The 24,944-nt window shown below is 34.1% G+C and overlaps 1 protein-coding gene across 1 annotated transcript in view; it reads left to right on the forward strand.

The window, feature by feature from the left end:
• The first annotated feature begins 354 nt into the window (after positions 1-354).
• The window catches only part of LOC140753751 (protein NDNF), a 52,026-nt gene continuing 27,436 nt past the window's right edge, over positions 355-24,944 (forward strand). Inside the window, exon 1 of the mRNA XM_073088521.1 lies at positions 355-886. Coding sequence (XP_072944622.1) covers positions 882-886 — 5 coding nt within the window. The 5' untranslated portion in view covers positions 355-881. The remainder of the gene's footprint in view (positions 887-24,944) is intronic.

The raw sequence follows: 24,944 nt of genomic DNA on the forward strand, positions 1-24,944 counted from the left end.
TAGGGTTAAAAATATAGAAAGCTTTTAATTTGTGTTAACTCACCTGCAGATGTGATCTTTACAAACTGATTATAATAATTTGAATTTACAAATTAAATTCCTCTAACCATTGGTTTTATCACAAACATATTTTCCATATTCTGTACATATAATTTTGCATTTTATATAGGTTACTAAATCAAACTAAAATAAACTGTTAATGCAAAAAGCGTCCACATGAATAAATCAAAAGCTGATCCGAAAACTATCAAGCGCACAGGACAGGGTGATAAAATTAACAATTCGTTCGGATCCGCGCCCGAGATTGAATGCCCCTCGTGCGGTTTTTGTTTATTTGATAGCGCCGATGCATCGCGGGTTGCACACGCACGCCTCCAGTTGCCACTCGGCGCGTGCGTCACGCACAGCTCGAGCTTACGAGCTTTTACCGCGACACGCACGATAAAAATGAACTGTCACGTCGAAAATTCGAACGATATTCGAAAAATTTAAAATCGTAAAATTCTAATTCTAAATAAATTATTGTACAATAATTTTACAAAAAACAGAAGAATACATGTGCCTATTTTCGTGCCGGATAAGTGATTCGATTTTCAAATTTTATTCGCGTATTTTAATGTTCAATAAAAAATTGTACGGAATAGATTTTTTACCGTAAATTGTACACTTCCACTTGCTTGGCCGGTGCATAATTTCGGAATACACGTTCTTTATTTCGGTTACAAATCCGATCCCATTTTTCACAATCACATTGAATTTCAAATATGTCTTTATAAGCTTGGTTGTTTTTATTTTTGTGGACTATTTCCCGTTGTATGTTCGCAGAGGTGGTTTTGTGTTTATGACGCTAGAACACTAAGAGATTTTGTGTGAAATCAAAGATGGGGTAAGACAAAAGAAATATTTTTATTTAGAATTTAATTTATATTTTCTTAATAGAAATAAGATATTTAACGTGGATATCATTTATGATGTTCAACTCAGAAACATACAATATTACATTTATGTTATTAATGAAATGACTCATCTATTTTATTGTGCAATTCTAATTTATTTGACCGTTAAAACATTTATTGTTAGCTGGTGGCAGGCAAGTGCGAAATTTAAAATAATATTGTATAAGTATTTTATTTATTATTAATTTACAAAATTGAAATTCACATGCGATTTTATTTTTTACCAAATTATTAGCCATAACGTAAAAAGTACGCTCAGAGACACAATAGCGCAAATATACTTATTTTATATACCGTTAAAGGTGAGTTCAAGGAAATCAATAACAATATTAGCATTACAAATTCGGACAATACAAATCGATATGCACCCAGTCGAATTGACCCTTCGTAACATTATAGCGAAGCCTCACTATTACTGTCCAATTAGTGTCATGTAATACAATACTTGGACATTTAATTCCTTAAATGTACATGTGTTAACAATTGCTACACGACAACCGATCGAATACTAGTGATGGGCTTTGTATTCCTCTACAAATAGTTTTGTAAACCTATTAATGAAACTTGGACGATATTATTATCTTTATCGGAATAGAATAATCAGTCTGTAACAAATTTAATACCTATCAATTACCATAAAAAGTATTTACAATATCTATTAGAATACAATAGTTGTCAAACGAGATATGACATGTTTTTATAACAACCATAACGCATATTATTATGTTATAATTAATACGATTCCTTTTTGTAGTGTAAATATCTTATGAATAATAAGACTCTTCTTTTAAAGCAAGTAGTTATAATGTAATATTTATTAAACTAGCTTGTCATGTTGTGAGCTACATTGCATGATGTTTTATTTATAATGCAACACATAGATATGTACGTATATTCATTTTATTTTCATTTATTGGTGTTACTGTAACGTCACAAGCATTAAACAAAGGTAGGCATTAGAGATGTTCGTGGAGAAACATTACTGTCACGGCAAAGAATAGTAAATAACATTCTTCACCTTGTCCTTTCAGTAACGTGCACCTAATCTTCGATTTATTACTTGCATAATCTTCATTTTCGCTCTATCATTCGCGTGTTCCTCATATTTGCTGTCACTCGTGTATTGGTAATTAATTCTACCAGTTACATGTTCCTTATCTTTGTTCTACCATTTCGTGTTCTTAAACTTGCATTTTTTTCATTGTTCTATTCCGTTTACTGGCATAATTCGTTGTTGTATGTATTATTCTCATCATCGAATTTTACATGTATGATGGATAACTGGTTTCGGACGAAAACTAGAAAATTCAAATTATATTAATCGTTAATTTACACACCTTCCTAACTAAACATAAAAATACCGTTATTTATGCAACGTGTAAACTTAATATCCAATGAACACAGTAAAAGATTAATTTAATAGCCGCATTTGGTAGCCGGCGCCACGTTATTACATTAATTAACTATTTACTTCGACCGGTCAAACTGAGGTATTGAGCTCTCTACAGTTAGAAGCTTGTCAAAAATAAAACGACATTAGCACGCTATTATTAGAATCCAAAATTAGCTCCGGCGGATAGCCGAAATAATTTCTTTAATCAAACGACATATCAATCAACGAGAATGAGTTTTCTTTTCCTTGTTACAATACCATAGACAAAGAGATAAATTAGTCGCGCTCTATGTGGCGATTAGCACAGTCGTGTTTTGGATAACTGCCCATTTAATGGAATCTAAAAATAATATTTTGATTTATCGGGGATAACATAAATACTTCATTCATTCGCGGGCATAGATAAGTAAAGATTATCACTCCTAACAAGAAAATGTACCCAGTTTTGAGAATTGGAATAGTTGCGTAAAAAAGTTTTGCCACGTCTCCGTACTAAAATGTCCCTAAAATATGAGAAATAATTATTTATTTAGTACGTAAATTACGCAGTATTCGTTATTTATTCGTAAATTTTCTCTAAAAATGTTTTTATTTGTCAGGAATTAAAAAAAAGAACTTACTAAAATAAGCCGTTTGTGGCTTCATTCAATTTCAGGGCGGCGAAGTATCTTTACTAATCTATGTTCGCGGGGTTTAGCTTTTTATTAATAAATAAAGCGTTAATGTTGCATTTAATTTAATGACATGAAATTAAATATTCATAGCGTTATTTTAACCCAAAGAAAAGAGGTTATCTATTCGTCGTGTATATAACACATTATATTTATTTTAATATCTCTATTTCCAGTCTTAATCATTTAAACACTAGCATAGCATGAGAATAGAATTCCCTGTGTCGTGACGCCATAGACACACACAAATAAGAATAGGTACAGATACACCCAGATCCATAACAAGAATCAAATTTCACAATTTCATTGTCAGCATGGCCGGATTCGAACTTGGGGCTCTCACATCTAACCGTAATAGTCACGTTGGTCGCACTATGTTGATTCCGTAAAATTAGAAATTAAGTCACTTCCGCTCATGTATGTTAAAATTTCCGGAATTTTATATGAAGCTAAGAACGGTATTTTATACATTTATATGTATTAATGGGTGTATATGTGTCTGTCTGTCTATCATTCTTTTTTTTTATAATATAAGAATAGCAGACGAGCATGCAGTCCACCTGATGTGGCTACTGCCGCCCATGGACATCTGTAATCAACCCCAGATAGGATTAGATATTCCTACCTGAGGTCGGCCACAGATGCGCCGCTACCCCTGAGGACTAAGCTGGAACGCCTCGGAAAAGTCTGTCTCCCTTACCACACCCTTCAAACCGGAACACAGCAGCGCCTGACACTGCTGTTATTAGGTAGAAATAGGTGTGGCGGTGGTGCCGCCGGAGTCGAACCACAAAGGGTTCTACCACCTTGTCTATCATTCTCTGATTTAATGACCTTTATTCCCGTTTTATTTCCACAACCAATCTTCTTATATTCTTGTCCCACTGCTGGGCTGATTGCTTTTCACAGTAGAAAAGATATAGGCCAACGCTGGCGTACGAAATGTTAGAATTTACATACTTTGGAGAGCTTCTTTTTAAAGAATACCGAGGAGTGTTACTAAGGACTAAACTGGAATACCTCAAAAAAGTATGTCTCCCTTACCACACTCTAACCAGAACACAGCAGCGCTTAACACTGCTGTTATTAGGCAGAAATAGGTGTAACACTGGTGGCGCCGGAATCGAACCACAGAGGGTTCTACCACCTAGCATACTTACATAATAACATTCACTTAACTGCGCGCTGATCCAATACATAAGTAATAAATGCAACACATCAATTAATATCTTCCATCATCATCCATTAAATCCTAAAATATTTAGTCCGTATGTCATTCGTCCCAAAAGACTAATCAAACTCCCGTACATGACTCAAAGCTTAAGCTACAGGGTGTTATAATCTGAAAATTATTTAATCGCACCACAGTCTTCTTTTATTAAAAAAAATGTATAATATAGGCGTTGCAGACGAGCATGCATTCCACCTGATGGTAAGTGGCTACTGCCGCCTATGGACATCTGTATTCAACCGCAGATAAGATTACATTCTTCTCTGAGTCGGCCACAGAAATATATAAAATATAAAAATTACCATTTAATCCCAAAATATTTAGTTCATATGTCACTTTCCAAAAGACTAACCAAACTCCCGTACATGACTCAAAGCTTAAGCTACAGGGTGTTATAATCTGAAAATCTTTTAATAACATCTTAATTTTGTTTTTTTTTTGACAGTCAAGTCACATCGTAACAAAATAAATAATCTTTTTTTGTATCCTACTGCTGGGCTAGAGTCTCTCTCGGCTAGGTACTAAAAAAATCTGTAACATTTTTTAATAATATCGGAGTAGCAGATGAGCATACAGTACACATGATGGTAAGTGGCTAGTGCTTCCCATGGACATCTGTAATCAATCCCAGATAAGATTACATTCCTACCTGAGGTCGGCTAGAGAAGTATATAAAAAATAAAAAATACCATTTAGTCCCAATATCCACATCATTTAAAATTACCATTAAATCCCAAAATATTTTGTCTGTATGTCACTTTCCAAAAGACTAACCAAACTCCCGTACATGACTCAAAGCTTAAGCTACAGGATGTTATAATCTGAAAATCCTTTAATCACAGCCCAATCTTGTTTTTTTATAATATAGACGTACTCATAGCAGACGCACCTGTAGTCTACCTAATGGTGAGTGGTTAGTGCTGCCCATGGACATCTGTAATCAATCCCAGATAAGATTACATTCCTACCTGAGGTCGGCTAGAGAAGTATAAAAAAAAAATACCATTTAGTCCCTTTATCCACATCATTTAAAATTACCATTAAATCCTAAAATATTTTGTCTGTATGTCACTTTCCAAAAGACTAACCAAACTCCCGTACATGACTCAAAGCTTAAGCTACAGGATGTTATAATCTGAAAATCCTTTAATCACATCACAATCTTGTTTGTTTTCATAATTCCGCGAAATCGGCTTTGTAACGCGATTGTTGAGACGACTTTGCATTAAGTATGTGTCTCACTAACAGCGGTAGAAGTTACACAGTAGCGCGAAATATTATTGTTATACCAATGAGCGGCTTTCGGAGTCGAACGATAAGGGGCTCTACCACATTCGAATGATATTATCGTAACACATTCGAGTCGCACTCCTTTAAAACACTTGTTTACCTATCGGCGAGTAAAGTTGAGCGATAAAAAAATACTAGAAGAATAGCCAGTAGTCGTCTTCTTTCAAAGCATAATCATAAGTTTCATAATCACTAGATAAAGGTTATGGCAAATTCAACACTGTTTAGATTTTTTTCCTTTTTCGACTTTCATGAATAAAGCTTACTAGTACTAGCAGAAGGTAATAATAGTCTACTAACACTTCCACGGCAGTGATAGCCTAGTGGTTAAGAAACTTGGCCTCTCGATCAAGGGGTCCGAGGTTCAAATCCCAGGCACGCACCTCTGATTTTTCAAAGTTATGTGCGTATTAGAAATTAATTATCACTTGCTAAACGGTGAAGGAAAACATCGTGAGGAAACCTGCGCACCTGAGAGATTTACAAAAAAGAATCTCAAAAGTATGTGAAGTCTACCAATACGCACTTGGCCAGCGCGGTGAACTATAGCCTCTGATATGATGAACACCTCTATTGTCAGGCAGTAAACCTGCGACGGTGGTACCTCAGGAGTCGTACAACCTTAAGAAGTTTACATCTAGTGTACTATTAGAGGAACAAGAAATTTTTGTAGCATACATATTACAAATAATAAATGACAAAGTTTAAAAGCAATTTTACCCATCGCCTGCCATCTAACAGTAGAACAAGAGGTTTAATAACTTTTATTATATATTGTTTTGGACTGAAATTTGATTTGTTTTTGTTAAACGGAGCTAAACGTGCTTCTGAAGGGATTTCGCTTACAATGTTTGGTGTACATGTAGGTGATTGTGTTGTAGTTACAAAATAGTGACTCACTTAGGTCAGTGCCTTGCCTTAAAAGTGCAGTCAAAGGTCGAAATCAAATCTCCAATACCTTCGTTAGGTAATCTAATGTTGTGTGTGGGTATTGAATCATGTGTGTGTGCATTTATCTAATAATCCAATAAAAAATGATGGCCTAGTAGGCTAAATTCATATGTCGGCCTCTCACGTTTGACATAAAGGGTTTAAACTCTTAGATCTATTTTTGACACGCCTTTATTAGCTTGGGTTGTATGTATGTAGGTATGTATGTAACTAAGTAACGGAATCTTTGAACCCGATTTCTACCCACTTCGAAAGTTCACTTAATTCAAAATTTTGAAGAATTATCAAAAACCGTGAAAAAGTGTGGGGCGCTTTTTGAAAACTGATACATGGAGCACCCCACGCTTTTTTCACGATTATACTATTTACTGTTCCTTAATTGAAAATTATTTTCTACTTTTTTGTTGATTTTATCATAAAAGCGTGCTTTTTTGTTTTTTGAACTATATTTATTTAAAGTCAGATTTTATCAGGGAAAACAACGAAGGGAAAGATTAATGCTTGAGATTTTTGTTTATTAAAGAGTTCTCAACGGTATATCCTTTCACATTTCGGAAATTTTGCTTGTAATCATAAAAAATAATTTAAATAATTTTGATTATTTTAGGGGTCCATAGCGATAGTGAAGAAAATTAAACCATTATAAAGTAACTTTTACCCACGCAACCCTAAACATCAACATATTGTATGGTAACAGCAGAATTTCCATAAAACCGATGGTTGGCCTTTTTGGTTGCATGAATAGCTTAGAATAGATTGTTTGAAAATATATAGTGAAAAAAACTCATTTGAAACTCATTTGGTTCCGTAATTTGAAATTAGAACATTCCTTGGACGCGTGATACGGGGCCAGGGATGAGATTGCGTTATTGGGCTTGGACAATCAGCTTTTTAGGTGCAGTGACGACATAACGGTTGGACTTTTCGAAAAGTTTCTTTTGTGGGTAATAGAGCTATAAGTACAGTGGCGCTACCATACCATGACTTGTTTGTTTCTGCCTTAAAATAAGTTAAATGCATTCGATTGTGGGGTGTAACGGCAGAGATATTAATAACTAATGCTTGTGGTTCACTATAGTTCTACCGGGATGGTGCTAACGTTACAACATTCGTACCGTCAACCAATTCTTCCGTTTCGGTGAAAAGGTGTGGATGCCGTCCGACTGACTTCATCATCATCAACCCATTACTGTCCCACTGCTGGGCACGGGTCTCCTCATAATGAGAAGGATTAGGCCATAGTCCACCGCGCTGGCCAAGTGCGTATTCACTTATAGACTAGGTAGACTTCACATGCCATTGAGATTCATTTTTTTTATAAATCTCTTAGGTATGCAGATTTCCCCACGATGTTTATCTTCACTGTTTAGCAAGTGATAATAATTTCTAATACGCGCATAACTTTGAAAAATCAGAGATGCCTGATGCGTGCCCGGGATTTGAACTTCGGACTCCTCGATCGAGAGGCCGAGATTCTTAACCACGAGGTTATCACTGCCTTTACTGACTGATTCACTTATGATGTGACAATCTCAGAAGAACCTCATGCTAATATCTTATAATAACTCTGCAAAAAACATCCATCTCGCGTGAAGGATATCGTTAGATAACAATGTGACATGTTTCCATTAATTCGGAAAATGACGTTAAGATCAACAAAAAAAAGTACTGTGTGAAGTCGCCAGCCAGCGTAGTGAACTACAGTCTAACCTTTTACTCTCTTAAGGCCCGTATGACAGTAATGGGTTGACGTCGACGACGCTTTTAAAAATATATGAGTTAAAATTATATTTTACATAGCCCGCGCCCAACTGCTAGTCCGCTCTGATGTTATTGCGAGCAGGTCATACAATTTACGGTCATAATTTAATTTATGGCGACACAATTCATTTTTATATATTCAGAGCGGACTAGCAGTTTTACGCGGACTATACGAGTGTAGAAAGTATTAATTAAAAATTAATAAAGAAAAGTGTGAAGGAGTTTAATCTTAACTCCTTACTCACTTGACCTAATAATATTAATTATTTGCGATGACCAAGAGCTGAAGGAGCTGAAAATGCGGAAACTCCTTAATTAAAACGAAACAACGATGTTTTGGCAAGCGTCGCAATGTCAAGACGGCAGTTAATTTCAGCGGTCGTGCGCCGTCACTAGACCTGGCTTTGTTCTTTAGTTAATAAAGATTTAACTGCGTAATTTCTAAGTGTTTTTCTTTTTTAATCTACATTATCTTTTGTAGATTAATTTATAAACAGCATTGAAATGCCGGTAGCAAAGAATTGAAACCGTGAGAAGCCGTATAAATTAAAAACATTACAATATGAATTAACGGTATAGATAAATTTAACATAATAATAATGCGACAAGTTTAATAAGACTTCAAAATAAATGCAATTTTTCATTAATATAATTAATATAACATAATGTTTTTTTTTTATTAAAAGATATAAAAATACTAAATGTATTTTATATTTTACAATAAAATTTTAATAATAATAAAATTTTGAACATATTTTTTTTTCTGGTTACTTAAAAATAAATATACAATAATTATAATTAATCTATCCATTTGCAATACTACAAAATATAATTTACATACACGTGCATTGAATATCTAAAAATCTATTTTATTGAAAATAAATATTAATTATTACGATTAATAAGGATCGAAATTTGTATTCTAAATATTTGCTCTGTCAACTGAAGGAACTAAGCTGTGTTATCCTTGAAGATATTTATATAAGCAGACAGAATATTAAGCCGTGTATAAGACATTACAGTTTACAATGTATACACGGAAAGAGACGTAACAGGAATAAACACAGACATACATCCAGACGGTGAATATTCTTGTCATATTATAATTAATTTTACATCTTTGTATATTGTTTGAAGTGTATTTTAAAGAGTATTTTATTTTCGATATAAACGTACCCAAATAATATACAAATTATTTCTAATAAATTTACCATACCATAGATAAGTAAAGATACTTCGCCGCCTTGAAATTGAATGAAGCCACAAACGGCTTATTTTAGTAAGTTCTTTTTTTGAATTCTTGACAAATAAAAATATTTTTAGAGATAATTTACGAATAAATAACTAATTTACGTAATAATTACGTAATTTACGTAATAAATAAATAATTATTTCAAATATTTTAGGGACATTTTAGCACGGAGACGTGGAAAAACTTTTTTACGCAACTATTTCAATTCTCAAAACTGGTTACGTTTTCTTGTTAGGAGTGAGTAATCTTTACTAATCTATGGAAATTACTATTAAAAATATGAGTGATGTAATAATATTATTAATTTATTACTCACTAGTTTTCACTCGCGGCTTCACTCGCAGTCAGTGTACAATAATTATGTCATGACAATCGTTTTTGTAGGTAAAACGTAAAAGCGTAGCAAACAAACAAACACATTCATTTCTGCATTTCTAATATTACTCGTAGTTAGGATATAAATTAAAGATTAAATAATATAGAATATTACTTAAATCGAGAGAGAACATGTGAACTATAATCACTGAATATTTTTTCTTATTTTTAACGCTTTAAAGAACATTAATGGTTAACCAAGACTACGTAAAAGATTTTATGCAAATTGCATTAACGCCTGCGCCATATTGACAGACATGATAAGACAACACCGTCTAGTGACAACTTGACAGACAACACTGGTTTTATTTTAAACAAAGAGTTTAAATATATAGGGCTATAGGGCGGACATTGTCAAGATTTTGTTGTAAAAAATTGATTGAGTACGAAGAACTTTTTACCAAGTGGTCATACGACATATGTGAGACTTTTCTTCTGCATATCCGGATATTATACAGTTGAATGTCTTAAAATATTGATTATTTTACGTTATAAATTCGGTGGCGGATCCTAACGTGTATGAAATTTTATCCCTATAATGTTAATTATAATTGATTTAAAAAAAATAACGCAACTGGTTAAGAAAGGTGTAAAAATATGTTCGTTTGATTTTTTATATGAGATTTTATCATTGATGCAAGAACAGGTAAACTGATTTTATAATTTGCGCTTAGCTAAAAATTCATACGAATAATTGTAAATGACAGCATCTATTATAGATATACTATATAATGTTATGAAATTAAATTTACGTCGCTCTTCAGAAAGTTTGGCTCTAAAAGTTATAAATATACGTGCAGACAAAATACTGTGAAAGAGTCGGAAAAACAACAACGCGCAGACGTACTGGCAGACAGTTTATTTATAAATATTTATGACTAAATCATGCTAATAAATAATTTCATTTCTCGATGTTAACGATAATCGCTTGAATATTAAATAAAATGTGTTTTAATTTAATAAGAATGACTCTATATTACACAATTGTATTTTACTATATAATTTACAATTGATTGAATTTAAACGTATCCTTTTTAAAAGAAAGATCAAATGTTCAAATTATTTTAGTAAATGCGTTTAAGGGTAACACTATTGGCATGGAAATGGCTATAATTTAGTATGTATTTTATTGTAGACAGAATTTAAGGAGGTATATTCCGCGCAAAACTGCTAGTCCGCTCTAAAGTTGTTGCGAGCAGGTGTAGTCATACAATTTGCTATGGCGAAGCGATTCATTTCTCTATTCAGAGCGGACTAGCAGTTTTACGTGGATAAAAGATATTATGCATTTTGACGATCATGATGACACAGTAGTATCTATTCAGATATTTATAGGGTTTCGGGTTGAATCTCCGGCCAGAAACACGTATAAACTTTGAATCTAGATTTATGTTCGGAGGCGGGTGGTTTTTTTACTCGTCTTTGTGCCTTCATACCAGTTTCATTATAATAATGTGGGATTTTAAGTGTAAAAAAAATATATTTTTGTTAACACTAAGTACATTTCCATGCATCTAAAACATTTGTTATTTTTTTATTGCGCATAAATTAAAGAAAGCTACTTTTTATCTTGGGAAATTGTTTTGTTCAAAGAAACTTTGTGTTCAAGAATTTGCCTTATAACAAAGTTTTGAAAGATGCGAAACAATACTAAGTGTCTAAGTTAACGCTTCGACTTGAGAACTAAGCTTGGAGTTATTAATACTCGCTCAGACCGAATACCGTGAAATACACCGAAACAGACGGAAAAACGACAACCCACAGACAGACTGGCAGACTGGGTATTTATAGATACATTTTTAAAATTACACTCACTATAAATGTGTCATTCGCATCTTTACATTTACAAACAGATTTTAAAACGGAAATATAAATTACAGTGCTGATAAAAGCTATTTAATTTACAAGAGTAATAAATATTTAAAATTGACAAAAATTAAGTGTTTTATATTAAATTTGTATTTTCATTTATATCATTTGTTTGTCAGTTTTTCACTAATAATTGGTACCTTTTTAACTATTATTCGAAAATAGAAATTTTATTTTATGTAAAAAAATTTAAAATTTTAATTATTGATTTGAATTGATTATTTTCCTGTAACGTTGTAAAAACGTTGGAACGTTTTTATTTACAGGAAAAGAATGAATTATAACGTAGAAAAGAATGAATAAAAACGTTGTAACGTTTTTATTTACAGAAAAAGTTAAAATAAAAACGTTTACTATTGTTCACTATTGTGTGAAATTCTTTATGTTTGTATTTTCCGAAGAATAACCTACCACCCCCACTTCTAGCGTAAAGCTATTCTAGCATTTCGATTGAAGGATGTGGAAGTCAACATCTCGTCTCATGAGGAGACCACCTTACTACTCACAAGTGTCAATGCATCTGTGTTCGGCTTGGCATAACTTCTGTTCTACATGGTATGGGCTTCAGATATTAATGGGCGGCAGTAATCGCTAAATATTAGATGGACAATAAGCTCGCTTGCTACTCCAATCATATAAGCAAAAACAAACAAAACACGAAATCATACGAAGCACTGTATATTCAAAATATCAAGATTCGAATTTATGTTTACATTTTACAAAATAGTACGGAGTTTATATCATACTTACTAATTGCATACTTAGTATTTAATATTACACATTAATTAGGATTATCAAGTAACAAATCACTAATCCGTGTAAATTGCTTTGCTCAATAACATATCTCATAATTATTATGTCGTAATCTTACGAAATGACATTTCCAACTATATTTACATACGAAATAAACAGATATTACTCATTTAATTAATCAATAACTCCATTATATTTCGGTTGAATAACTATAATTATAATAAATGTGCGTAATAAATGCCTATGGTAATTAAGGTTAACTCTAATGATTACATATTCGATAAAGATTTATTAATCACATAATTTATATTTGTATACACAAGTAGATAATATTTATTTTTCAAGTTATATTTATTGGCTAAATGTTAAATTGGGGAATATTACACTTGTAATAATAAAATTATGAATGATGTAATTAGTAAATTTATTACATTACGTAAAATTAAAATTAAATTTATTATCAATAAATCAAACAAATAAAATACGCTTAATAAAAAATAATTAAAATAAAAGCATTTTCCACTAAAACGCTCGGGCCGAAAAAGCTTTTTAAAGCTGTTCCGAAGAGATTTGGAATTTATTTATCTTAAATTAAAGCTATTTAATATTTCGTTAAAAAACATTACCATAGTAAAAAGTCACAGAACCCGTATGGTTTCATAAAATAGCTAAAAATCAATTTTGAAACACTAAGACTCCATGTGGTCTTAAGTGGTTTCGTTTTCTATGTCCGTTTGTTACACATTTTATGTAATAAACGTACATAAAAACAACGTACACAAAACCTCTTTACTTCATTAACTCAGCAAAATTCAAATTCTCAACCTACATCAAGGGTATGGACCCTATTCAGAGACAAAAGCCGTAGAACAATTTTCGCAATAAGACAGATATTTCGGGGCCACGTTTATTTACTCTGTTTACTTACATGTGACATTTATTGATATATTGAGCTGGTACCGCTTCAAGTGTAGCGTATAAACGGATTTTTCAGTCTTCGCTTCTCTTGATGACTAAATTTATGAGCGTCAAATTGACATTGGCATCTGTTCGTTTTGTGGATTGTTTCCAGAACCTTTTATCGTTTTAATGGAAATATTTTGGATATGCTCACAATCGGGTTATGAATCGGCTACGCGTAGAGGTTGATTATTTCGGCAATACTTAAATGAAATGAAATGCAATGAAAAATTTCGGCCGTACTGTGTGGATTATTTTAGTATATAGATGGTGGTGGAACCAGTATAGTTTGACCGAAAAACCACGACCTTATAAAAGTACAGGCACGCACCTCTGATTTTTCAAAATTATGTGCGTATTACAAATTAATTATCACTTGCTTAAGCGGTGAAGGAAAACATCGCGAGGAAACATGCATTCAGAGAGATTTATAAAAAAATATCTCAAAGGTATATAAAGTCTACCAATACGCACTTGGCCAGCGCGGTGGACATTGATCTAACCCTTCTCATTATGGGAGGAGACCCGTGCCCAGTAGGGGACGATAATGGGTTGATGATGATAACAGTAGTATAGGACATTTGTGTTTAGGATGAATGTGTGATACGGACAGAATTATCCGAGGCGTTCCAACTTAGCCTAATCACTAGGGCTAGCAACGCAACTGTAGTCGCCCTCAGATGAGTTCTAAGATAAGTAGAATCCAGATGGATTTCATGACAGATCGGCAACAGTGGCAAATAACATCATGTGGCTTGTTTTCTGTATAAAAACTGTTATTGTTAATATATAGGCATGCATATACATATAGTAAGAACCTCGTACGTATTAGTAATACAATAACTGCACTCGCTGCGTGGTAATATCTGACTCAGCCGCTAACAAGAACATCAGAGTCACGTATTTTTCTCGCTCCAACTAATTTATTGGGCATTATTGTCGAGGATTGAAAGGGTCATTACTGTACGTACTGTAGACTTTACCTGCGTAAAGGTTTGTTCGAAATGACGCGATTGAGTCAGCTTAAAGCAGCGATAGCCTTGTGGCATATGGACTTGTTGTATAAGAGTTTGTGGTTCCATATCGAGGCGTAAAACATTTGATTTTAAGTTACATTCAAAATTACAAAATTATGTAACAAATTGCGGGATACCCACTAAGAACCCTTAATCCAAAAAAAAAAGTAGGAAATTAAGTGCAGTTTCCATTCAAGAAATGTGTTTAAAGTTGCTTGCTTTATCTCAAAAACAATAATACATTATCAAAGTGTCAAACCCGATGTAACTATAAAACAAACTCTTAAGCAAAAGAATTGAATAAGAAGAAAGAATTGAATTGAATTGAAGAAATAATTGAATTTACATATTATAAATTCAGACTTATAGTGAATTGTCAATTCAGAAGTGTTTATAAATATATTTCTGCTAATGACGAAAGAAAATTAAAAATATAACTTTTATTATGATGTTACGAATTAAATGAGGTGTCCGACTCAAACTAATAAAGTTTGATGCAATAATATCATTTCACACTAGCGTCAATAAATACTCTTCCTGCTTACGAAACTTCGTTGATTTGAATAGATACTTTTGAAAAGTAGGGCGACCAAAATTAAAACGTTGTTTACATGGTGTTGATTTCCAAGAATAGAAATAGTTTACAAATCACTTTGTTTATTTTTAGTGATGTATTTACAATTTTGTAGTGCGTAAAATTTATAAATAGTGTGTAAATAGTAGGTAATATTTAAAATTATAAATTCAATAAATAAAATTCGTATGTAGTTTTAAACTGATCATCCGATAATAATGAACTCATGAATAATGAACTAATGAATAGTATGTTATTTATGTTATTCACAAAACTCTTAACTACTCGAATTACGACAAATGATTTTGTGTAGCTAATAAAAATAAATAATTATATTTTTTCACAATTTAAACCCCTTAAAATAAGAGGCGTCTATAGTCAATAAATGTCACAATACTTATTACTTTGAATACGGTTTTATACCACCATATTTATTTCTGTATTATACACTTATAATCATGTTTCTTCTACATTTTCACCTTTAACATCCTTATTCCTTATATTGGATTTTTATAATAGTATAGCATTTTTTGAAAAAAACCAAGCAATCTCAACCAAGCAATTGTAGGAAACTTAAAACCTATGGTCACCCGAGCAAAACTCATTAGCAGGTTGGTACTTAAAAATAACATTACTGCCTATATTTCACCCGCAACAAATACGCACAAGCAAACGACTGCTTCGGTTGCGAAAACCGTTGTTTTCGCATTGTTGACTTATAAGCTGTTCCGTTTTACGCTTTTAACCGGAGTTAATTAATATGTCAATCATTGCTATATGATACACAATCAGTTATTCCATGGTTATTAAAATTACCAAATGTACATTTATAATAATCATTTGGTTAAAAATTATCACGAATATTGTATAAATTGATTGATTGGATTTGATTGATTGAATGAACATAAATGTTTACAGTATAAATAAATAAATATTTAAATGTTACATTATTTCTTTTAACCGATTAAGTAAAAAATGTACATCAAAATTATTGTTTATTGCGCAGTTTCTTTTATCGATTCGTCTCCATCTGTAAAGCTCTAATTAATCCTTATTCTCCCACTAATAAAAATGTGTTTTTTATTCAAATGAAAAATGATAGTTGGGACTGGATAATGCGGTTTGCTCGACTTGACAAAGCTTTGAATACTTGTGTTTTAAGGATCTGTAGGCAATAGAACCCTTTACGGTTCGATTCCCAAAGTACCACTGCCAAACCTATTTCTGCCATACAACAACACTGTTGAATAGCAGTATTCAACAGTGTTCTTTTTTTAAAAAGTTTGGTAATAGTGACATACTTTTCCGAGACGATTCAATTTCGTTCTCTGGGATTGCTATCCCACCACTACTACTACTACTACTACTACTACTACTACTACTACTACTACTACAACCGCTACTAATGTTTAGCAAAACATTAGTAGCGGTGGTAGTAGTAAAATAGATAGGTAGTAGTAGAAGATAGAATAGATAGAACAGATAGAAATCTAATATTACAAGGGTGTGATTACAGATGTCCATGTGCAGCAGTAGCCACTAACCATCAGGTGGATTTCATACTCGTTCGCTACTCCTATATTATAAAAAAGTCTCAAGTGTACACACTTTCTGACGATACGAATATTGGCAGATAAAATTACTAATTTACAAAATTTACATGTAATTTCTAAGAAATCTACGATACGCGATTTCTTTGGAAGAGTCGAAGAACATTTAGAAGTAGCCTATAAGTACCAATTGTCTTTACTGGGCTCTATTCCAGTTGCAAAACAACAACAACAACAGTTGTGTAACCCCATCCTTATTCCTGACCAATCCGCTTACCTGACACCTAACCCCGACCAACTAACACGTTTCACTGAGCTAATGTCATAACACCCATTTAACAGGGTGTTGGGTTACCAATCGTAACTTAACCTCGCTTTGTTTAAAAACCTTACGAAACTTACAGAGTTCGGTATTACTAAAAAATAAGAGATGGTTTCGTACTTATTTAGTGGTTTAAAAAAATAAATGCCTTCTGCATTCACATCACACTAGGATTCCCTGTATCGTGTGTGTCAGTACCAAACCCAGAACAATTATCTAAATTTATTATTAAGATATCTGCCTGGCCGGGGATCGAACTCGCGTCTTACAATGTCTGCCACTCCACTACGCAGGTTTTGTAAGATGAAGTAGAAAACGAGTGTGCAGTAATCTTACTGGGTCACTGCCACTCATGGAAATCTGACTATCTAACTAACTCCATATAGATCAGAAGTTCTACCTGAAGCCGGTCACACATGCGTTACAGTTGAATCTAAGATGATCATCACATATCGCTTCTTTACAAGAAGAATGACACAACTCAAAATTCATTTTTCTGTTAAAGATACAATTTAATCCCAAATATTTCTTATTTACCCGACTGCCAAGGAAGGGTTATGTTTTTCGCGCGTATCTTGTATGTTTGTCTTTCTTTATTTGAACCGATCTTACAAATGGCTGGTTAAATTTCGACAATTAAGATGTCATTATATTCGACTCAATGATCCAAGTGTCCTTAGATAGGTGTTAGAAAAAAAAAATCAAAAGAGCGAATTTTTGGCGCGAAATAGTAACACATTTAAAAAAAAAAGTTAACCGAACCTATCGAGTGGGGTATCAAATGAAAGTAAATTAAACGGAGATTATAAAAACATATTTGTATATATATAAAACAGCAAGATGACTGACTGACTGACTAATTAAATGACTTTTTCATTTTCCAGAAATCAACGTACAGCCTAAACCGCGCAACTTAGAGTTCTGAAATTTTGCACACGAGTTCCCTATAAAGCGTAAATAAGTACTACGAAAGCCCCTTTGGAAATTCCACCCCTAAGAGGGTCAAATAGGGAAAAAAAGTTTTTTTGAAATTCTTTAATTTTGAAACAACTACTATAAAATTTAGTATTTAGCTTTGTGAGTAGGAATAAAGACACACCTATTTATCCCCTTCCGAAAAATCAACCCCGTAGAGGGTAAAATAAGGGTTAAAAGTTCATTTGAACAACCGTCAATTTTGAAGCAACACTATAAAATGTTGTATCAGGTTTGTTGGATAAAAATAATGAAATTCTACCCCTAACGATTTTTTTTGCCGAATAGTAACACTTTTTAAAAATAAATACCAAACCTATCGAGTAGGGTATCAAAACAAAGGAAATTAAAAGGGTAGATTACACATATATATATTACATCGAGATGACTGTCTGACTAAATGAGTAGGGTTGCTGTGACAGAGATCAACGCTAAGGGAAACCGCTGCACTTTAGAGTGCTGGAATTTTACTTATAGGTTATTTATATAGCGTAAATGAGCACTACGAGGATAAAATAGGATAATATTGTTTGAACATCATTTGTTTTTGAAGGAGATACCTCTATTTTTTTTTTATGACGAGGGGGAAACCTTCAAAAGGTACCCGACGCCATGGGAGTGATGCCGGGTTATGTGGGATTTTAACGCACTAAAACCCCCCCGGTGGCCGTCCTCAGCGTTTGGTGGAGAACTCCGGGATCTCCAACGGAACACAACCGGAGTCCTCCTAACGCGATGCCCTTCTAACGGGCTCTGCCCTGGGGGGAGCAATTTACGCTCCTCTCACATCCCCTGGTGATTATAGCGATATGCGACCACACAAACCGCTGTCCTTCTCGGGGTCGCTTGCTGGACGGTTTGAGCTCCCACTCTTGCCGCCCGCAACCCCGGAAGCCCCTTAGTCGCCTCTTACGACAGGCAGAAGATACCGTAGCCCTATTCTGGTCCCGGTACTAAAGGGACAGTTGAAGCAGATACCTACTATGAAACTTTGTATTTAGCTTTCTGCATAAAAATAATGAAACCCCTATTTCACCGTTTTTGGAAATTCTATTTCAGCCTGTTTAGTGCAGTCGGGTTTTTGATTTTTTAATTAAATTACTTGTTTATTAATGTGTCCTATCAGTACTGTGGTTATATACATAACTACTTATAATTGTATTTATCATTATTTTAATTCTCATTTAAATAAAAGATTTGGAAACAAAAACATTGTTTAATTTTAAACTGGCTCTCTTGAAAATTGCGTTTTTGACTTGTGCCATTATTCTTGCAAAGAAGCGATATGTAAGCCAGCATCCACACCCTTCCACAGAAACGCTTCACACTAGAAATATGTGTGACGTTGGTACCTCCACGTTCACAATAGTAAGGTTGTTCTAGCTTTTTACCCAAGTGCAACAGAAGAGTTATTTTTCTCAACTGTTGTCCACGTCTACAGTCGGCGCGGACTGTGGTCAAAACGACTTGTACATAGTTAGATTCGTCTTTGTAGCATGTCATTGCGAACAATGAAATAGAATAATTGGCTAAATTTATATAGAGTCCTGCGATAGACGGACAAAAGAGCAGATGGACAGAGAGTGGATACTTAGTAATAGGATTCCGTTTTTACTTTGGGTACGGCGCCTAAAAATACCTAATTGACGTCATTTTGACACAGCATATTTTATGCGAGTTATAGGTATAGGTACGCAATCGGCTTTCTCGTTTTTCTAAACATGTGTTACAAGTATCTTACTCGATTACAATTACGCTATTTAATCTTTAAAGGTGGTATCCATGATTACGTTACGCAAATACCACATAATTATATCATACACCGGCTGTATTACATTCTTGTCCTATAAGGGCTCTAATATACGAGCGACAGGCCACGAGCCCCGTTAACGACAGGCAGCGACAGTTTGTCGTCAGCGACCGAAAACAAAACGCGATCGTAAAATAACAATCGTCTTTTGATTTTTTTTTTTATAACATAAGAGTAGCAGACGAGCATGCAGTCCACCTGATGGTAAGTGGCTACTGCCGCCCATGGACATCTGTAATCAACCACAGATAGGATTAGATATTCCTACCTGAGGTCGGCCACAGATGCGCCGCTACCCCTGAGGACTAAGCTGGAACGCCTCGGAAAAGTCTGTCTCCCTTACCACACCCTTCAAACCGGTACGATATCACCATCGCTTGAACTTTTCTATGCAATGTTAAGCCGTGACATCACCACTGAACGCCATGACACCTGCGAGCTTTTTCACAATTTAGAATAGGTAGAAACATGCTTTTATTTGCTTTAAACTTAATTTATTACTGAAATTATGTTATTTTTGGAAATAGTAACGCGTACCATCGTACAAAGGAATTTGAAAATCTGTCATCGTGTCTAATACCTATATCTTGGTCTTAGTTGTAAACGGTATCTATAAATTAGTCAAGTCTAGGTCATAGATTAGTAAAGATACTTCGCCGCCTTGAAATTGAATGAAGCCACAAACGGCTTATTTTAGTAAGTTCTTTTTTTGAATTCTTGACAAATAAAAACATTTTTAGAGAAAATTTACGAATAAATAACTAATATTGCGTAATTTACGTAATAAATAAATAATTATTTCAAATATTTTCGGGGCATTTTAGCACGGAGACGTGGCAAAACTTTTTTACGCAACTATTTCAATTCTCAAAACTGGGTACATTTTCTTGTTAGGAGTGAGTAATCTTTACTAATCTATGGTCTAGGTAGACTATCCTCCACGGATATCGGTGGATACTGGATACTTAAGTTTGGCATACATTATCCGCTAACTTAGTTTGGCCCTGATAAATGTAGGTCGAACGGGTGGTTGAAACCTAAAACCTTTGTACACACGGGGTCTATAAATAGGTACGTAGCTACCATTGATAAAGTATTAAGTTAACCTTTTTGAAGCTTTTGCCTTACAGAATAAATTATCGCTTAAAACTACTTATAAGGCAGAATAAAATTTATAAAATAATAAACTTATACCTATTTAAAAAATAAGAGTTCTTGTAACTTCATTATGTTTTTCATCTTTAAAATCCCTTTTCGTAGGTATAAAAAACAACATTCTAAAAGAATCATTATAAATAATCGTATTTCTTTAAATAACCCTTTCATTTGATGCCCATGTCATGGGGATGAATATAAAATAATCCGGTGACTTGGGGTATCCGCCATATTGGACTTAGAATAACGTCACTAATCATTGTCATCCAAACTTGTATGCAAAATTTCAGTTTAATCGGTTAATTGTTAACTGGTTTAAAATTCAGTTGTAAGATTTGGCCCTCACATACAAGCGAACTTTGAAGGTGATAGAACCCTTTCTGGTTTGACTCCGGCGGCACACCGCCACACCTATTTCTGCCTAATAACAGCAGTGTTAGGCGCTGCTGTGTTCCGTTTTGAAGGGTGTGGTAAGATAGACATACTTTTCCGAGGCGTTCCATCTTAATCCTCAGGGGTAGCGGCGCATCTGTAGCCGACCTCAGGTAAGAAAATCTAATCCTATCTGTGGCTACAGATGTCCATTGGCGGCAGTAGCCACTTACCATCAGGTGGACTGCATCGTCTGCTACTCCTATATTATAAAAAAAGAACTAACAGGACAAGCTAAATAAAAGCTTGTACTGAGTCACTGTAACTATGTCATTTCAATCAGTCACTCATACAACATCTGACCGTGTCCGCTTTTTTACATGACCCACGTAATTTATGTTAAAAATAGTTGATTGTGGATTTGAATATAAAAATTAAAGATACAAAAATCGCTATAGTTCATAGCTTGAGGTGGTTACTAGCCCTAATTACCATATTAAATTTTGCCATCGTACAAGTAGCGTAATGACAGACAAGCAAGATTATTCGCATATTATTTATTATTTATGGCCCTAAATAAGCCCATTACTATGATCCCTCAATCTGATCTCTCATTCTGATGAGAATAACCAATCACGAAGCTACTTGTAAATGTAATGAGATTTATTTACGCCGCGGTAGCGCCGGCGTGGCCGCGCGCGTTTTTTTCTATTTTTATGCGAGTAACCTATATATTATGAAGGTTAAAATGTAGCTTATATTACTATTATGTGTATTTGTGTAGATGGTAACTGATCTACAAAGCTAAGTAACTCGTGATGCAGTCGGCAGTTGGATCGCCAGTGACTAAATTACTTGCGCTTTTCCGTTCTTCGGTGGGCAATCTTCTTTATTTCGGTCCCGGTTGCTATCCATCCATCCTTTAGAACGTTCACTGCTGGCTACCTCGAATTTGCGCCACTCCGACAGGCCCCAAGCCGTCTGAATCCAGCAGTTACTCGCCCTCCTCTCCAGGTCACCAATCCTCCTGTTCGGTGGTGTCATGTATTCATTTTTCCTTTTTTTGTTCGGTTGTCATTGTGGCATGGCAATGGTTAAACGTAGTTGGAGGCAGTATGGTTTAAAAACATGCAACTCGAGTTTTTTGGGCCCCCTTTTTTGGCTCTAATCTATGAGGAAGCCGAGGAGGACCTGGTGGATTGCGACCAATTTTCTACTTGAAATCAAAATAAAAGTGAGAAAAGTTCAAACAAAGCATTATGTATGATATTTGTGTGTACATGTTAAATAAAAGTGATAATAATTATTTATATTGTCCATAAACTTCTTAAAGTGTAGATAGACTTTTTATGACTTCTGTAAGAAGCCCAGAAAACTATAAAGGACAAATTTATAAATCGTAAATCGGTACCATTAACTATTATAGCGATTAAACGGATAATTATAGGACAGCCTGGCTGTACTTGGATAATAAATATTATAAAATTAATTTTATATGCACAAACGTTAACCATTAAACGCTATGTTTAGAATTTTATATTCCGTGGTAAATGCTTTTTATTTGAGTTCCTGTAGGGTTAAGATTAAATCTTACAGGTTAAAAATCAAAAGAAAAAAAAACTTTTTAAAGACAAGCTTTTATTACTTGTTAATAAAAATAATTAAAAAGTTAAAAATAATTAAAACCCAATGTATTGAATACTTGCGTATAAATAAATTTAATTGAATTGTAAATATATATATTAGAATTTTTGTACTTTAACAGTAAGTGAGTATACTCTGACGAGTACCTACAATGATTTGGGTTCGATCTCGGGCTAGACATTATATCAGTTGATGTATACAAAATTTGTAACGGGTGCTAGAACCCAGTGTGGTTCGATTCCGGAGGCACTACCGCCACATACCTTTCACCCTAATAACGCTGCAATGTTCTAGTTTAAAGGGTGTGTTAAGGGAGACAATATACGTTTCCGAGGCATTCCAACTTAGACCTCTAAATCTAACCTTATCTAGGGTGCATTAAACATGTCCAATTTCCATGGGCGGCATTAGCCATTTACCATCAGGTGAACTGCATGCTGTGGCAGTGATAGCCTAGTGGTTATGAAACTCGGTCTCTCGATCGAGAGGTCCAAGGTTCAAATTCCAGGCACGCATCTCTGATTTTTCAAAGTTATGTGCGTATTAGAAATTAATTATCACTTGCTAAATGGTGAAGGAAAACATCGTGAGGAAACCTGCATACCTGAGAATTCTTAAAATAAAAGTTTTCACAGGTATGTGATGTCTAGCCAGCTCTTGGCCAGCGCGGTGGACTATGGCCTAATCCTTCTCATTCTGAGAGGAGACCCGTGCCCAGCAGTGGGACGTTAATGGGTTGATGACGAACTGCATGTTCGTTTGTTACAACTAAATAAAAAAAAACTAAATTTAAACTCGTGTAACTTCCACAACACTTACACATACACATTTTCTTTTTCCTATAACCATTAAGATAACGACCATTGCATTAAAAACCAAGTACATTTATGATACGATAATTGCCCGATAGTTTTACTATAGTGTTACATCCATTACGTAAATTGAACGAATTCCGAATGGATGCCTGGTATTTTCACACGTGATTTCGCTAGCGATTGTAAAGATGGCGCCGCGATAGTAATTATTTATGCGGTGCTCTTGTTAGAATAGGGTTGGCGAAAACTATTTTCTTTCAAATATTTATTTTAATAAATGTATAAAGTTTGATTTGGTTTGTCATTGTTTTAAATATAATTTAATGTAGGCCTCTAAAATTAAGGTTGCATAATGTACAATTTGTTACATTATGTACGGTAAGTACATAATGTCAGACACCTAAAATTGGAGTAATTAAAAAATGATTTGATTTGTGTTTTATGGCCCTTTCACAGGATAGTTACACTATGTACATTTTGTACATCCATTCAATTACCAAAAAAAAAAAATTAAAATCATGTATATATTTACTGAAGTAAAGTAACCTATTGATGATTTTATAACGAATATAATTATACTTTTCGTCGTCAACCTATCATTGTTCCACTTCTGTACCCTTAGTATGAGTTTTTACGTTTTGATAAAAATGTCTGTTTTTATTTTGGTTTACCTATTTCCCATATATCTCCAATTAGTTCTGATACAATTCGCTAGGAGCGCTGATTGGGAATGTATGAATATAAATACGTTAACAAGTACCAAAACAGTCTTTTTTGTAAAAACTCATACTAAAGATTCCGATCCCCGATCCATTCCCGATGTAATGAGCATACAGAGTGGACGTGTCGCAGATTATTTTTAAAAACACCTTAATTACTGCCAATTAAGTGTCGTCCGTTAATTACTAAGTTTAAGACTGCTAATAGATTGTGAAGTTTTGTGCTAATACAACATTGTTCCTTTGCGCTAAACGAAACACTAGCGCGGCGACCGCTCTTCACTTCTTCGGGTAAAAAGGACGGGCTCCTTATTTTTCGACTCGCTCCCGCATCGCTGCGTATAGAAGCATTACCTGCCCGTGAGTATACACAGATCAACATGAGTACACTGCGATCGCCGACTGGAAGCGGCCCGAATGCTGAGCGTAGTGGTTCCTACCCAGAGCAGTCCAGTAGAAATCTTTACTCAGAGTCCTCTGCCAAAGAACATGTAACCCTTCGTAATAAGAGAAAGCAACTTGATGATAAT

This window comes from Epargyreus clarus, unplaced genomic scaffold (assembly GCF_041222505.1).
Source record: "Epargyreus clarus isolate Ecla_fem2 unplaced genomic scaffold, WU_Ecla_fem_2.2 ptg000027l, whole genome shotgun sequence".
In the NCBI taxonomy this organism is placed as follows: domain Eukaryota; kingdom Metazoa; phylum Arthropoda; class Insecta; order Lepidoptera; family Hesperiidae; genus Epargyreus; species Epargyreus clarus.